At 48.7% G+C, this 15,597-nt stretch overlaps 2 protein-coding genes across 2 annotated transcripts; both read right to left on the reverse strand.

The window, feature by feature from the left end:
• Nucleotides 1-678: 678 nt before the first annotated feature.
• Nucleotides 679-3,441, reverse strand: EMWEY_00012820 (tRNA (adenine-N(1)-)-methyltransferase catalytic subunit, putative; the record flags this gene model as incomplete). The annotated part of the gene is made up of 7 exons (XM_013479148.1): nt 679-1,109; nt 1,401-1,485; nt 1,619-1,856; nt 2,097-2,199; nt 2,436-2,505; nt 2,742-2,834; nt 3,193-3,441. 7 exons carry the CDS (start codon nt 3,439-3,441, stop codon nt 679-681), a joined length of 1,269 nt encoding a protein of 422 aa, XP_013334602.1.
• Nucleotides 3,442-5,839: 2,398 nt separating this feature from the next.
• On the reverse strand, nt 5,840-6,959 carry EMWEY_00012830 (SAG family member; the record flags this gene model as incomplete). Its single annotated transcript, XM_013479149.1, has 4 exons — nt 5,840-5,948; nt 6,038-6,420; nt 6,522-6,676; nt 6,839-6,959. The coding sequence occupies 4 exons, from the start codon at nt 6,957-6,959 to the stop codon at nt 5,840-5,842; spliced, it is 768 nt and encodes a 255-aa protein (XP_013334603.1).
• Between the last annotated feature and the right edge of the window lie 8,638 nt (nt 6,960-15,597).

Here is a 15,597-nt window from a genome sequence, read left to right on the forward strand (position 1 = left end):
AAACAGCTGGACGATCTGTTCCAGTTTTTCGTGGGTAGGTGGTTGTTGTATGAGCCCTCGATGCACGAAACAACAGAAAGGGGGTCGAGGTCGGGGTTCTAGCGTGTAGGTTGTGAAGGAAGGGATTCCGACGAACTACCAAGAAAAAGTGCCGTTTAGACGACAGGTAGTGTATACCTTTGCAATAAAGAGTTGGTGCAAGATTGAGGGTTAGGGTCCGCACAGAACGGAGCAAACAAGCAAATACATGCATTGCAGGCAATTTTCGAGACTCCAAATTTTAGTTTAGAGCTTATAAATGATTGAAGCTGCCAGCTGTGGAGGTGAGAAGGTCAGATGTGGATTAGTGACACGCCTCATGGAGCCACCCGTTACCGTTTATCTACCACTCCGTTGAGCCTCAAATGGACAGTGCACCGTACTGCAATGTCGCAGCTTTGGAATTGCTATAGCTGACGACCAAATCGGCAACACTGTTCACGGGACGACGCTTAATATCCACAACATTCTGCTGTTCTCCAGGAGACACTAGCCCCCCAGACTTCGTTGCACAGTAATGCGCGTTGCCAAGAAACACAATTTTAGAAGACGTTTGTAGGAACAATTCCTGTGATGGAATTACTTGGTGGCTGTTGACGGTCAGGTTCGCGCCTAAGGCCAGTGTACCCATCCGCTACTTTACGGCTGTGGCTGCAAGTTCTCGTCCTCGCTGGGCTTTACGCAATAGGTAACATATCCAGTGTGCCCCTTCATTGGCAGTTGGTAGTGATAGCTACTGATGCGTGACGGTTCCGCAGAGTGTATTTCTGAGGGTTTCTTAGGTGGGCTTGGCGCCACATCGCCAAGCGCGCTTAAATCCGCACTGCACCAGCTGGCAGACTGTGAGGAAGGCTGTTGCAAGAAATGAGATAGAAGGGCGGGAAATGAGGTAGCTGTTTGTCTCTGGCCGTCTTGTCGCTCCTGAGCGTCCCCATAGACTTCTTCCTCGGGTTGCCGCTGGGATGATGCATCGCGTTTCCTCTTCGGATTCTCGTTTTTCTTTTGGTCCGGTGCTGGGCGAGATATGCAGGCACCCCAGGGCTTGGCAAGAATCTCAAAAGCCTCAAAGTCTGTGGTTATAAGCCAAATCACACCACAAGAGGATATGCAAGAGCGCACTGAAAGAACAGGGTGCAGCAGTCAACTACGAAGCGTGAGTATGCGACGATGGTATTAACACAGTTGCTGTATTAACACAGTTGCTACTGCACACTGGAGGGCGCACCACGCACTACAAAGACGGTTCCTGGCTTCTCCTCGCAGCTAGTGGGGCGTGAAAAGTGCAACGAGGGAATAATATATTAAATTGACCCTCAGATGGCTTTATGTAGCATCCTGTAATTTATTTACCAACGACCTACCCTGAAAACCTAGTTCCTGCGCTGCTGCGAAGGTCTTGTGTAACTGTTCCACACAGGGAGAGAAGGTTACCAGGCGGCCTCCCCCCTGTGAAACAAAACGGACAAGAACCTGGCTACTCCACAAGACTCTGCTATGCTGTGAACAGTACAAATCGCCGCGTCGCTCTATCACTACAAAGCTTTGTTACTTCCACGGGGAAATGCACGCCGCGCCGTACCTTGAGAACCTTGTCCGCATGTTTCAGTGCAAGCCACGGCGAAGGCAGGTCAAGAAATACTCCGTCAGCTATATGAGGCGCCGGCAAATTCTCCTCGTTGTTCTGTGCTGCCTCTTGAGGTAGTTCGGATGACGCGCGTGTTGCTGCACGCACTCGCTGCGGGCAGAATCCACCGGCGCATACGTCTCGGTGGTTGGCCTGAACTTCTCTCGAAATCCCAAGGACATTAAATTCCTCTCTGAACCAAAACGCAGAATACACTAAACAAAACAAGTGGGGAGGCATATGACTGCACACCCTGGAAGCATTTGTGTCCCGATGGTTGGAACCCCACCGCACACAAGGGGCATTTACAAGGATGCAGAGCGCAACAAATGAAATGAGCAGCGTGGGAGCCATGAGCATACTGCTGCTTTTTCACCAAGGTGGATGTGGAAATACATTCGGTGCCTACGAAACGAACACCTAGCTTCCTCACCGCGCTTCCTGCCATCGTTGCTCGTGAAACTCAAAGGTGAACAAACGGCCTCCCGGACGCAGCGCCATGGCTAAAGAATACGACAGAGACCCAGATCCTGTTCCTAAACACAGACCCAGGCCAATGTTTGCTTTTTGCATTTCAAAGCCACCGTTTCACGGTGGAAGAGGGCGCATGTCGAGATTGCTGCACGAATGTGCCTTGACTTCGCGATACACGAAATCTGACGAAAGTGGCCATAGCGGTGAAGGAGATGCAGACGGAACTCTTGTACTCAATTCAGTAGTCACTGCAAGGAGTAGTTATCCGCCAAGAACAGCAGTAAAACAACGCAATTACCTGCTTCAACGATAGTTTTGCCGGGACGTACATCCAGAAGGCTCAAAATCAGCGATATGTCCGCATGATACTGCACGCACATTCAAGAATCCCAGTCACAGAGTTCCCTTGCCGCCTGCTTAGACAAACGGAACAATCGTGGCCCTTAGCAACTCAAAGATGCGAAGCATCGTATTGCCCCTACCAACTCAGAGGCGATGGTAGTGGAACCTTCATAGATATATGCATCATAGACACGTGTATGCACAAGTAAGTCGACGGGCAAGCCTCTAAACGAAATGGCTTAAACTGCCTTGTTACACTCACAATGATTTGCGTCCTATGCCGAAGAGCCAATGTGTGTAAGTCTGGGGTGGGGCGCAGCACCACCAACCACTTTCCCTGACGTTGTTCGTAAACCTAGGCCATTCATAGACAAATAGGACCAAATTATTTTAATCACCTTAGAGATGACGGCAAAAACGCCTCAATTGCAATGCATACGCAGATATGGCTGTTGCGCCCTTGGACACATGTAGGCCTGCGCAAGACCCTAAACTAATTGACTCAATCAACAGCGTTGAATGATTTTGAGCATACGAGAGAAGTGTATGTTTTGCATGAGGGTCAGGAGCAAGGAGGGATGAAATGGAAACGGCGGACGGCGGAAGGGGCCCAATACGAAATACATCAGCCACAATCGCGAAGACGGCGGTGGCTGTTTCAGCTGCGCTTACAGACACGTCTGGGGTAGGGACAATTGTGATGATAGCCTTACTTTATGTCCTATGCGCGTTTTCATGATATCTTCATGGCTAAAATTTCCGAGTCGCGTTCGGAGAATTCCAGCCCTCTTCAGCACGCAAGAAATGATCATTTCCCTCGAACCATAGAGGATCACCAGCTCCCCTTCCTTCGGGAACTCTTCTGACTGCTGCAAGTGTGCGCTCAGCTGAAAAGCAGATTCTTCAGCCTCTACGAACACCCCGAATGGTGGGGCGAGGCCCCTAGGGGCGATCTCTGCCATTGCAGCTGTGCCCGGTGAACCAGAAGTTCTCCATCCAATCTGGACAACGATTCTTTGACCAGACTGTGTAAGTATGACGCGCACGTCAGCTGCAAAAAATACTCTGGAATCTACGAATCCGATCCTTTGTCCCCTACGGCTAGAGGGCCCCTGACCTTAGAGGAGCCCTGGCCCTTGAATCGTCCAGCAAGGAGGTGGACGAGATGTACAAGAGTCTGGGTAATACCAAAAATACTCATTTCTTGTCCTTCAGCTAACATTGTTGATGCTTTCGACGGGCACCGGCTTCTATTCGCGCCCCACACGAAGGGCCCTGTGCAGCCCGGGCTCCACAGTACAACTGCAGCTATGAAAACAAGTATTGCTATCCTTGTTTTCACAGCTGCAGTTGTCATACCTTAGAAGAATGTGTTGTCGCAAACTAAATTCCAACATATCAATTATATAACGAGGGTTTTTGTGCGTAGCTTTGCTGATCAAGCGCTCATGTCTAGATCAACCAGGAGCGCAGCGGCGGGTCAAAAAACCCATGTTTCACAGTACGCGCTAGCCATCATATCCGCTGAAAAATTTTCTTCTGGCTGTTCAAAATATTGTTCATGTGCAGTTATGGCCTAATTATGATTATTCACGAAGCTAAACATTGGTAGGCACACACGCACATAGCTAGCAAAAAATGGTCCATTACGCGAATATTCCCAACTACTGCTGCTAAATAAGGGACCATTTATTCGGAACCATCAACCAGACCGAATAAATAGTCATCATGAAGCCGGATTTCTCCCAATCTGTGTTTCCAGGCAAAACCTGCAGTTTCCACTGTTTCTGTTATCACTTTTAATTCGTCTTCTGGTGGCTTGCGCTATAGGTGACGACCTTTATCAACAGCCTTCTAATGCAAATTCTTTCTCGCTATAAATGTTCACGCAAGCATTTCCGAGCCATTCTCCGCTGCTAGTAGGGACCCAGGTGGATATAACACACACGGGGTTTCAGCAGTTTCGCAGATATTGCTGCAAATCCTTCGGACAGGTCTTGCGCTGTCACGGCACGCCATGCAAGCGTTGCTGCAACGGCATAAATGGGCAGTCAACGAAGGGAAAGTGCAAGCGAACGTTGGTGTTATCACTCATTTTGCACTCAGGGGGGGAATGCGGGTTTATAGGGTTTAGGGTTTAGACTTACGAATATTCTTACGGACACCAATGGCTCAACAGCAGCAGCAGAACTAACAGCAACAGCAACAGCAGGAGGTGTGTGTTATATTATTGGTGTCTGTGTTGGTACAGAATAATACATTAAATATTCAGCAATTTAATTATAGTCCTCATCCTTATCATCTCCCTAATTTTATGGATATATTTACTTGGTCTATACGTTTTGTATCCGGAGAGGTAAACCCTAAACCCTAAACACTTAAGTGCAACTACCATACAGAATGATAAAGATCAAAGGCCAATCATAATCACAGATAAGATGTGGATGTGAACGTGATTACTTGTTGCTGCCGCGGCGTTGTCTGACAAGGTGGAAAAATTGGTGAACGAAGTGACTATGCTTCTACTTGCGCGTTATAAAATATTTGTGTAGCTAGGGGAAGATGCCGCCCTCTTTGCTGGCACTGATACACTGGGCCCTTTAAACGAGGCGTTTTTGCTCGTTCCCTGATCTGGAAACCCCCCTGTGGTTCACCCTATCAAAGGCTTTTGCTTCAATATGGCGACAAGCCTGTTCCCCAAGCCACGCAAAAGAGATTCTGCGCTTGTATCAGGGAAGCTCGTCAACCACCTGATAAACAATTGTGCACTGGCCCACCTCGACACTGCAGTTATTAATCGACAATGTTCTCGCAGTTCGCAGGCCGTCCACTGCAAGCAATGAGGTTCGTACTGGATCATTGGAAAGTCCATGTGGATGTCGATAAATTAAGGAAGTCATTCTAACGATTGCAGGAATATAGTTTATGGAAAGAGCAAAGCAACGGGGACTCTGTGAACTACTCGTTGAAAGGAGCAGCGCGAACAGGTGAGCCCCTTCATGCAAACGTTATATGGCGATCATCCTCTCCAGTAGCTGCTCAGTTCTGGACTAGGGCTATCCCAGTTTGTGCTCATACTCGGCCGCATATCCACTAGCTTCACCAACTAAAGCTTACAAGGCAAAATTTATCAGCAGGGCACCCGCCAGTCAGTGTGGATTTTTGCCACTTATCTGATCACTGGAGCAATGCAGCAAACAATGTTGATCGAGAAATGTCAGCCTCTAAGCCTCCACAGAATAGTCTCTGAAGCTTGCTCAGACACTCAGATTGGCTTCACATGCAAAAGCCTGCACAGATGACACTGCGAAAATGCCGGGCCTTGATGCACTTGCGAGTTTGTGAACATCATGTATGCTCTCAAAGCATGGCAATGCTGAGCACTGTCATTGCGATTACAATAAAGCTTGGGAAGGCGACAGCTGCGGAGCCTGTGATAGCAGCGGATATCCTGTCCCACTCTTCTTGCCTGAACAGCAGCGAAAGAGATAAAATAGAGTATGCAGACTAGGCATGGAAAAGAGACATGACAGGAGGAACAAAGCCGGGAGAACTTACGTGAAGGGAGCCTTTTGATCCCTTTCAAGTACATCAGGAAAAGTCATGCAAACGAATATGAAGGCCTGGCGGTTCGACTCTCCATCACCGGTAGCGGACTTCTGCAGTGCAGGAATCTCAGTGCATGTGACTAGTCTGCAGTCTGCAGTAGCACCGGTGGAGGGATTGTACAATGCCACAAAAGAAACGTTGAGTTTGTCCTGGTATACTGTGGCCGCATCGGTGTTTGCTGGGGGTAGTCCAGAGAAGTTTTTGAAGGCTCCCTTCCACAGGTCCACTGTGGCCTTACAGTCTACTGTACCAGAGGTTAGGATTTCAAATGCATATGTACCATCTTGGAAATCTTGAATGTCTTCTCGACTTAGGGCTTTGGTCCCAGTGGGCTGAAAGAAAGGATGAAAAAAATGTTACCGAATGCAGTGGTAACGGTGACATCGGCGTAATAATGGGGTGAAGGGGACGAGGCAGGGAATAACAAGCGTACGTTAAGCAAATCCTTGCAAAGTGGATCCCAAGCATTCGATACTGTTTCCAAAGGAAGTCGTTTCGTGGCCTCATCAGCAGTTGGCTGGATAAATTTGGCAAGTCCAGCTGCCTGTCGAGCAGTGTCGATTTCCTGCAGACATTCACCTTCTTCCCCTGAATCAACACAGCATACTCCTTTAGGATATTATTTTCACCAATCTGAATGGGCTTTGAAACTGCGACAATTGCTCTTCAGCAGGATGAAGACGATGCCGGCAAATCTTTCCGGGTGCTGTTGATCTCAGCATCCGAAGATTAACCTATGCTTGGACTTACCAAGGGTCACTCTGTACGTTGGCCCTTGACCGTTCTGACCGTTCTGAGCCATTGTTGACAGCGTTCCGGAGCCCAAGGCCAATAGGGCACCCACGACCAAAACAATCTTGGACGGTCCCATTGTAGCGGATTTGGAGCTCAAATGCCCACTTGCAAATATTGCCGACAAAATTGACATCAAACTTTGTGGAACGAGGCAAAGTATAAAGGGACACAAAAGTGACTTGCGCCGTAGAGCTAAGGTCCCACGGCGCGAGGTGCTCAGTGAGCGCAGCCTCGATAAACACACCGCAACTTAGCTAGCTATGGACGAGAGAGCAGCTGGTCAGACAGTCTTCATTGAAATGGAAAGATATGGTACTAACGCTTTTATTTATGTATTTGCACCAAATATACTGTATCCGTTGAAATACTGAGGTTGGATTTAGATGGGCAGCGGTAACACAGGTGACCACAGGTGACCTCAAACCACTGGGAAGCAGTGTGCACGGCGCCTCGTGCGAGAACATATTCACTTCACTTGTGATGTTATTTAGAGTTTTCAAGTTTCCAAAACCTTCCAACTATTGGCTACTTAATCCGATTGTCAGCACGCCCCCTCATTAGCTTTTTGGGTCAAGCTCGGGTGAATCATCGCACAGTTCGCTACCTTCCGGTCCTAGCTTCCCATGGGCTTCGTTAGAATACGATTACGGATATCCTTTCCTTACCGTTCCAACTAGAAGTTCGCATGGTCAACTGTGGGTCTGTTGCTCTATTAGAAGCGAAGTGTCTGGGTCGCTGATCTTCATTGTTGTATGCATGGCGTTCTACCTGAAATGAAGATTTGGAAGAGAGACTACACATCTATATGCCTGGCTTCCTTGCTTTTGTGTGTTTCAAAGATGTTGAGCCTTCGCTGGTTTTGGCGTGTGCATCGTCTGCGCTGAGGCCCGGTTCAGTGCGTGGTTGGCTATTTGGTGGGGTTGTTCATGCGTGACGTCAGTTTGGTTGGCGAACCGAAAGAAGAAATCGTCGACGCAGAAATTTCATTGCCTGGTTCACCGATTGCTGGCTCTGCACGTACGGGGCAGGGTGCACGCCTAAATCGAATTGCAGGTAGAGGCGAACGTGACCGGAAAAGGGTCTCTTTGCTGCAATATTGAGGAAGACATAGCCTGCGAGTGGTGGGCGTTTTGAGTCTAGTCCGGATGCTGCTTGAATACGTAGCTAGGTTGTATGGCAAGACGACCTTTTCCTGGCTTATCGCTGTCCAGAGATATGAGTGTGGATGTGCTGTACTGTTTCCCCACTCGTCTATACCTGCTCGTTTCCGAGTTACGTCCCCCACGGCGACGGTTCGCTACGGAATATTTGTCTGCCTCTCTTGGCCCAAGGGGAATATGCTAAGTTTTGAATGTTAAGGCTTCAAACGAATGTGGTGCAGGTAAACAAAATATGGCATTTATCGGCTGTCATGCGTTGTCATCGCCACGACACGTGCAATGCTTGGCGCTCCGGACAGGAAGTGCGCTTCGCTGTTAACTAGGTGAGCGCTCTTGTGTACGATGCATATCTCTTGCTGCGTTTCTGGAAAGTCCTTCATAATGCGTGTTGGGAGCGATGTTGGTGTTAGTGATCTAGCTTAGTTGTACTAGTGTCTTTGACCTAGCATAATTGCAACCATCCATCCATCTGTAATGCTTTCGTGGTGTGATGCTTGCCATTTGCTGGCATGTCTCTAATATTGGAAGGGACGACTTCTAGGTACAACCTAATTAGGAATTTCGGCACCAAAGGCCTCCGTGGGATCTATTCAGGCTGTAGGTGTCTGTGCGAGCGCGGCCTTGCGTCTGTTCGATATTCGTTAGACTGGAGTGTTCGTGTCAGCAATTTCAGAATCGCAGTAGAATTTAGTAGCTCTCTAGGGGGACACAATTTGCTTGGTTGACGCATCTCTCTGTACTACAGCCGAAATCCAACGGACGAGTCCACACTGAATATTGGTGACGCGGGAGGCTGCCAATGCCATCGTCCTGTGTTGTGTTGTCCCGTGTTGCTTTGCTGTGGTTGAATGCGCGAATACCTGTGATTCGTGGTGTGTTCGCCTGTCCGATGGAGAGAGCTTCACATTGCGATATGCGTGCTTGAATTTATCACTTGCTCGCTGCAACAGGAATCTTCAGGGTGCGGGTTGGCACTCATTTGCGGATAGCCGCATACCTGACCGGCGCAAGGCTTTATGTGCTGCATAGCATCAAAAAGCTTGGCTTGCAAACGATTTGCCATTTGAGCCAGCTCATGTTGCTTCGTGGGGTTTTAGGCTCCTTGCATGATTTGAGCTTGCTTTGGCGCTGTGCTGTTCAGGGGCATAAGCGCGGTTGAGTTGCACCGCTTGCGTACTTGTCTGTGCTGTTTAGGCTTGCAGATGCCAAGGCTGAAGTGTTGTCTCGCATATTTGTTTTCTCCTCAGCTTGAAAGCTATATTGTAGGGCTTATTATTTGGTGCTCGCAAACGATTGTATGTAGTGGGCCTTGCTTAGCACCATGGACAGAAAGTGCGGTTTGCCGATGTACAGTGGCTTGAGCTTCTTCACCGCGCGGAAGTTTCGCTCTGTTACCTAGGCTGTTTTTATTATGTGTGGACAGCAGTGGTGGTGTTCTGGATTTGTTTGAGTCGCAGTTGTGCGGTGGGAATTCTTCGAAGTGGAGTGATGATTGCCACTTGAGTTGTGCCCGGAACGCTTGCTGCGATAAGCTTCTAGCCCAACTTGCTGGTTTTCAATAATTCCCTTATTGATTAATTCTGCTTGATCTGCACAGACGGTAGGCGTTCGGGCAAGCACGCCAATGTATCGACTCTATACTTGCCGGCGTAGTGTGTCCTGGGCAACATTCTCTAGCTTACAGCTTCACCTGGAATACAATGTAATGCACTTGATCAGTCTGTCTTCTCCGCTCAAGGAGGTGTGCTATTGAGACCCTTGGAAAACTAAATTTGGGTTTGGGTGGCCCCGTGGAGTCTCTGATGAGGGGTAGATAAGGTGGTCGTACAGTGTTGCTGTGCTGATATGGGCACGTGCATCGAGAGTGGATGGAGGCGCAACTGGCTGTTCATATATAATCGCGATATGAGATGCCTTTGAGTGATCCTTTCAGGCAGTAAGCGTCAAGGCGAGTAGGACGTTGGCGAAGTATTTGGGTTACTAGATAGGGGAGCCAGAAGCCTCGAAATTCAAGTTGCATCGCCAATGCGATGAATCCTGTTTGCTGGACCCGTCTTGACCGCTAAAGGATATGCGGATGGAGGCGCAACTGGCTGTTCATATATAATCGCGATATGAGATGCCTTTGAGTGATCCCTTCAGGCAGTACGCATCAAGGCGAGTAGCACGTTGGCGAAGTATTTGGGTTACTAGATAGGGGAGCCAGAAGCCTCGAAATTCAAGTTCCATCGCCAATGCGATGAATCCTGTTTGCTGGACCCATCTTGACCACTAAATGAAATGCGCCTGCGCTCCGCCTTGGGTCTGGGGGATCCTAGGGAAGCCGAATATGAGCTTCGGGATGCTGATGCGTAAAGAGGAACTTCAGGAGGTTAACTGGTGTAGCAAAAAAGCTACGTGTTTCGGCGCCCCGTCGACGAAACGATGGGTGGTGATCTCTGGACATTCTTCCAATCTAGGCTGCGTCTCCGTCCAGCCGCCGACTGTACTGTTTCGGCATCTCTTGGTAAATCGCTTGTTTCTTTTGTGTCGTTTTAGTCTGGGTGTAATTCCTTCCTCCCGCATAGGGCTGTTATGTGTACAGTGAGTGAGCTTCCTCCCTACTCCGTTTGCCTCGCAAAAGGGGGGATGGCCCCAACGGACAATGCAATCGCCAGCGCATGAGTCAAATGGCAATTGCTTCGTCCATGTCTCTGTACTATGTGCTTCTCCAGATTCAGTGACTTACGGATCATGCTAAGAAGAAATAATAGCAAGTAGGGTGAAATTATTAATAACAAGCTTTATTATAACGCACATATATTAAGATCTAAAATGTCTTTAATTGATATACATAACAAATGTAAAACTAAATATTTTTAACCTTTACACTTTACAGAGTAAAGGTGATAGTTCAATTCTAACACTACCCTGTATTAAGTTTCGTTTACCACGTGAGTGACATGACAACGTAGATACGTGGCAGAACCTGGTCGCATCGTCCACACCAGCTTAATTAACGTTGGACGACAAATCGCACATTAACGGGGATGTAGTGATGTATCATCAGCCAGTGAGCCTGTATCCGTTTGCACAAAACGTAACGTACAGAGCCAGGGCAGCATGACCGTTGTGCAACACCGTGGTGCCAGTGGCATGCTTCATGCTCAACTGCATCGCATACATTTACTCGTTGGGAATGAACCGACTGGATGGCATGACAACATCCAAAAGACATACAGATGAGGCTTCCTCAAACTAGTTCCTCGGCTTGCAAGTCTTGAGGCTTAAACCCCGATTTTTCTCATATCAGGATAGTCAATTCACACCGCAGTTCTTCTCCACTGGTTGTGAAGATGCGCCATCACTGGCCAGGCTGTGCAGAGGCAGCGCAGGAGGGTTTGTCATCATAACAACTAGAGAAGCGGCAATTCTTTGGCACTAGTGAGCGTAGGTTAGATGCAAAAGAAAACACGAGCAAGATTTCTTCGCATGGAGATACGTACACTATTGGCATCCACATCAGAGGGTAATTGCGATGTTTCTTCACCGAAGCATGCAAGGGCAGCATTCCACTGCATGTTAATTGTGGCAATGAACGGCTCGACCCGTTGACGGCGTGTGAAAGCACATCCACACTAGGATTTGCGCTGCACCTCTCAACCGGGAAACGGGCACTCAAACCAACAAATACGGGAGTATCGAAAGCATGCCGACATATCCACACTCCTCTTCCCTACTTTATGGACAACTCCGGAACTACAAAAGCCCTTCGCCCCTTCACAAATGGCCACACCGAAACCTAGGACAGAGAGCGCCTCATTCCTCTACGTGACTCTCGGAGGACTATGACGTGGAATATGTTGGTCTTGAAGTCCTCCAAGAAAAGACACAGTGAAAGTAGTGAGTGTCGAATTTTCTGTGCGTACAGAAGAGTAGGTTGAACATCAACAGCAATCCCTGTTGATGTTCAAACTCAAGAGCACGCATATTAACGCTACGAACGCTTGTGTCGCTACTCCTTGAACTCCTCATGCGTTCGGAATTAAGCCATATGCGCCTGAACGATAACTCCGGTTAAGGCCCCTGCAGCCTCTCAGATTGATGGAACCTGATTCTTTGGTTCCGCGCGGGTGTTAGTGAAGAGGCCAATATCAGGCCGCCTCGACGGGGGCGTATCCGTTCTTGTTCCTGTCAGTAGTTGCTTCTGGCTGTGCAAAGTTGCTGCGATCACGTCTTGATCGTCCTCTGGCTGTGGAAGCATTTGAAACGAGCGCCCTATTATCGGTTGAAGGGGCCCATCCGAAAGGCTCCCGGTGGTCCACTCCCCCAAATTCGTCTAACGGTGGAGAAGCAGCAGCACTTTCCCTGCCCGGAGCACTCGGCTCCAAGGACGAAGACAAACTGCCCGGATACGAGGGCTCCAATGGTGGAATCGCTTGCACGCCCGTGGACTCGCACTATATGTGGGCAGAGTGGGGACTAGGACAATCCTCTGTTCACAGCTGGTTGCCCACTCAACAGTCATGCCTCATAGGGAGGCGTGGTCACAACAACGAGATAATTGCTGTCGACACTTGCAAGCCCGTGTCTACGCCTCCGGACTGATCAAGCCCCTAGACACCAGTAGGAGGCGCGGAAGGTACGTCTATCGTTACTTCCAGTAAATGCGCAAACACATATACAGTGCATTTCTCTGTCTTGAAGAGTTTGTAACAGTTGTGTGTTGGATTAGAGCAGATGAGCGTGTTGGAGTTGGAAGTTGGAAAAGCTAGACTTTGGGGAACGCCTCCTTGGAAACAAACGAAATGATTAGGAAAACGCCGGGCTCCCCACCCAATGTCCGGGGCAGTGATGGGGCCAAATAGGTGCCAACCGCACCTGCACATCTTCTTCGACCTTACCCTAAGCTTATTCACTGTACAGGAATTCCTAGTGCCACTCGACACGGTTTGGTAAGTGGATCTATGTCGCACGCCACCGGGAGGATATGGAATATTCCAGTCCATTCCTTGTGGCAGCCTTTGCGGCTACTTCGCTTGGACGGTTAACAGGACACGCGATTTGAAACGAGATTAATTCAGAAAACCATTTTGCTACCATGGTTTGGAAAGCTTTAAATGTGCAACTCTGGTGCTGTACTGGTTAACGCCCCCTCCTCCTCGTATCTACTGAGCCATACGAGCGAAGCCACCTTCTGGACACCACCCACCGCGCTCCGATACCGTTCAAACGCCTTGCTTGCAACGAGCCAGGTAGAGATATAGTTATCTTCTTCCGATGTTGCCAGCCCCCACCACGGTTGCCGAGATGCCCCGTTGAGCTGCGTCAGGCCATAGAGTCCTCTGGCGGGAAGCTGCTTGGCCTCCTTTGCCTTTAGCCGCCGGGCTTCGCCTAACCCGGTAGGTGGCGCGGTGGATAGGTTTTTCTTCTGCATCTCGCTGTCTGCGCTTCTTCTCCTTCAGCCCATGCCCCCACATGGAGCCTCTCACGCCGACTCTCGTATTTTTCCTGGTCAGGCACCCAAACGTCTGGACACGATTAATCACCCCACGAGCCGCACCCCTTGCTTGCAAGGTGGTGGAAGGGGTCTATAACGCAAGAATTTACAGGCAAGAATGGATGCGGCCCTCAATATCACAGTCACTTGTTTCTAGCTTCGCTCTAAATTTGAAGAGGTATGAAATGCATTAGAAGAATAAGTACCGTCCGAATTCTGACTGATTTCGTGTCAGTTTCTCCTTAGCAAAATCCATGTGACACCTCTGTAGCGGCGCATTGTAGGGTGGCTTTATTTGTCCAGAAACCCCTGGCTCCCAGCAAAAATATGGAAATGTTACCTTTAAGACGCCTTGAGCTTAGGAATCTACAGTTAAGAAAGCAAACCGTAAAGGCCGAAGTCCTAGATATTTGTTTTCCTCCCCGAGTCTAGCTTAGCCATAGGGGGGTTGCTGCCATGTGCTGAACATTGAAAGGGCACTAAGTTCGTTCATTCTTGGATCATGTAGCCTTATAATCCCTCGCTACGTATGTATAGACCCATACGAGTTAACTTTTCCACATATCCAATGGTGTCCAAAGCTTATCGCAGTGCACCCTCGCGACTACTGAAGTATTTTAGCAACAACATACCCGGCAGTTGGCGTTACAACAAGAATCATTATTTAATTTCTCTATTTCGTGTATAGACTTTTGTGCACCTTCTACATGAGCGGCGTCCAGGTAGAAGGTAACATGAGATGAGCATGGCAGAATTGCCAGGCAGCGGCAGTGAAATTTGTTGCCGTTGGTGCTATTGGGAAAATGCAATAAACAACTCAAGGAGCAACCCAGCAACCTTGGAGTCAAAACCGTGGTTGTATTGAAGATTCTATACAATAATTATCGGTCCCTGAAGCTGAACCTGTTTCTAACTGCCATCAGTTCGCGCCAGCCTCTTTGTAGTTCTGGACAAACCCTGCAGGAGTTCAGGAACGTATGCATAAATCAAAGGAAAGATTAGCGAGACATCACTGCTATGAATATGTACACAGGCTTCCTCACGTTAATTCTTTTGGCTGCATGTTGTGTCGCGTCGGAGTTGGACTGCTGAGCCACAAAGTCCTCAGAACTATAATGGAGAACCACCCAAGCACTTCCAGGTTCTTGTGGCTCAGTACACCGTTGCATATCAGTACCGTATGCGGAATATTCCTAGGCTGGGCCCTAGATGGGGCACAGACTTAGGGCGGTCAGTGAAGCAGATGGCGCCAAGGCCATCAGCTAACCAGCAACCAGAGAGAGGGACCTTTGTAGACGAAGATCAGATGCTCAAGGAAGGGGTTTTATGCTTTTTGTGCGCACGTTTCTGTGGCGCATTGGGTGGAGACAGGGATTTATCTGTGTTAGTTAATTACGGGTCAGGTGGGGATGCCTCAATACAGTTTAGGCTCCGTTTAAGGAGTGGTGGGACAATCTTGAGATGTGGTGCTTAGTGAGGGATGCGCAATTGTAGGGGAGAGATTTGCCGAGTCAATACAACTTTCTTGTGAGGAAGGGGCTGTACATAGGGTGTCATCCCCTTTCCACCCACCTCTGGCTTCTTGGTCCCACTGCACCACCCGTTTTCAACCCACTCAACATGCGAAGATGCGCAACAGCCGATTGCTTCGAAAGATGGAAATAATTGGACTTGGATCTTGCCTCCAAGGTTTTTCTGATCTACAGATTGGATGGTGAGTGTACAAAAAGAACCCGTCGTTCTGAATGCGTTTCCGTGCCAGACCTCACTTTTCATTAATCCAAAAACGATCCGGCACTCCAGCATCGGTGGATGACGGAAACCCACTAATAGCGGCAGTCAAGTACACAACCCTGAAAGTGCTTGGCGAAATGATCTGCTGGGATCCCAATTTACAATGTAGTTCCTAGAAGTCGCCATTAAGTTCAGTTGGAGAAGAGTGACCTGGCTTGGCGTATTGTGCAATCTTATCTTGGTCTGCCGAAATCGAGCTGAGGGTTGGATACTACTCAGTCACCCAAAATGAGTAAAACAAATGTAGTTAAATGCAAGGGCTACGCAACATCAGTGTGCCA

This window comes from Eimeria maxima, genomic scaffold (genome assembly GCF_000499605.1).
Source record: "Eimeria maxima Weybridge genomic scaffold, Emw_scaff93, whole genome shotgun sequence".
Lineage (NCBI taxonomy): Eukaryota > Apicomplexa > Conoidasida > Eucoccidiorida > Eimeriidae > Eimeria > Eimeria maxima.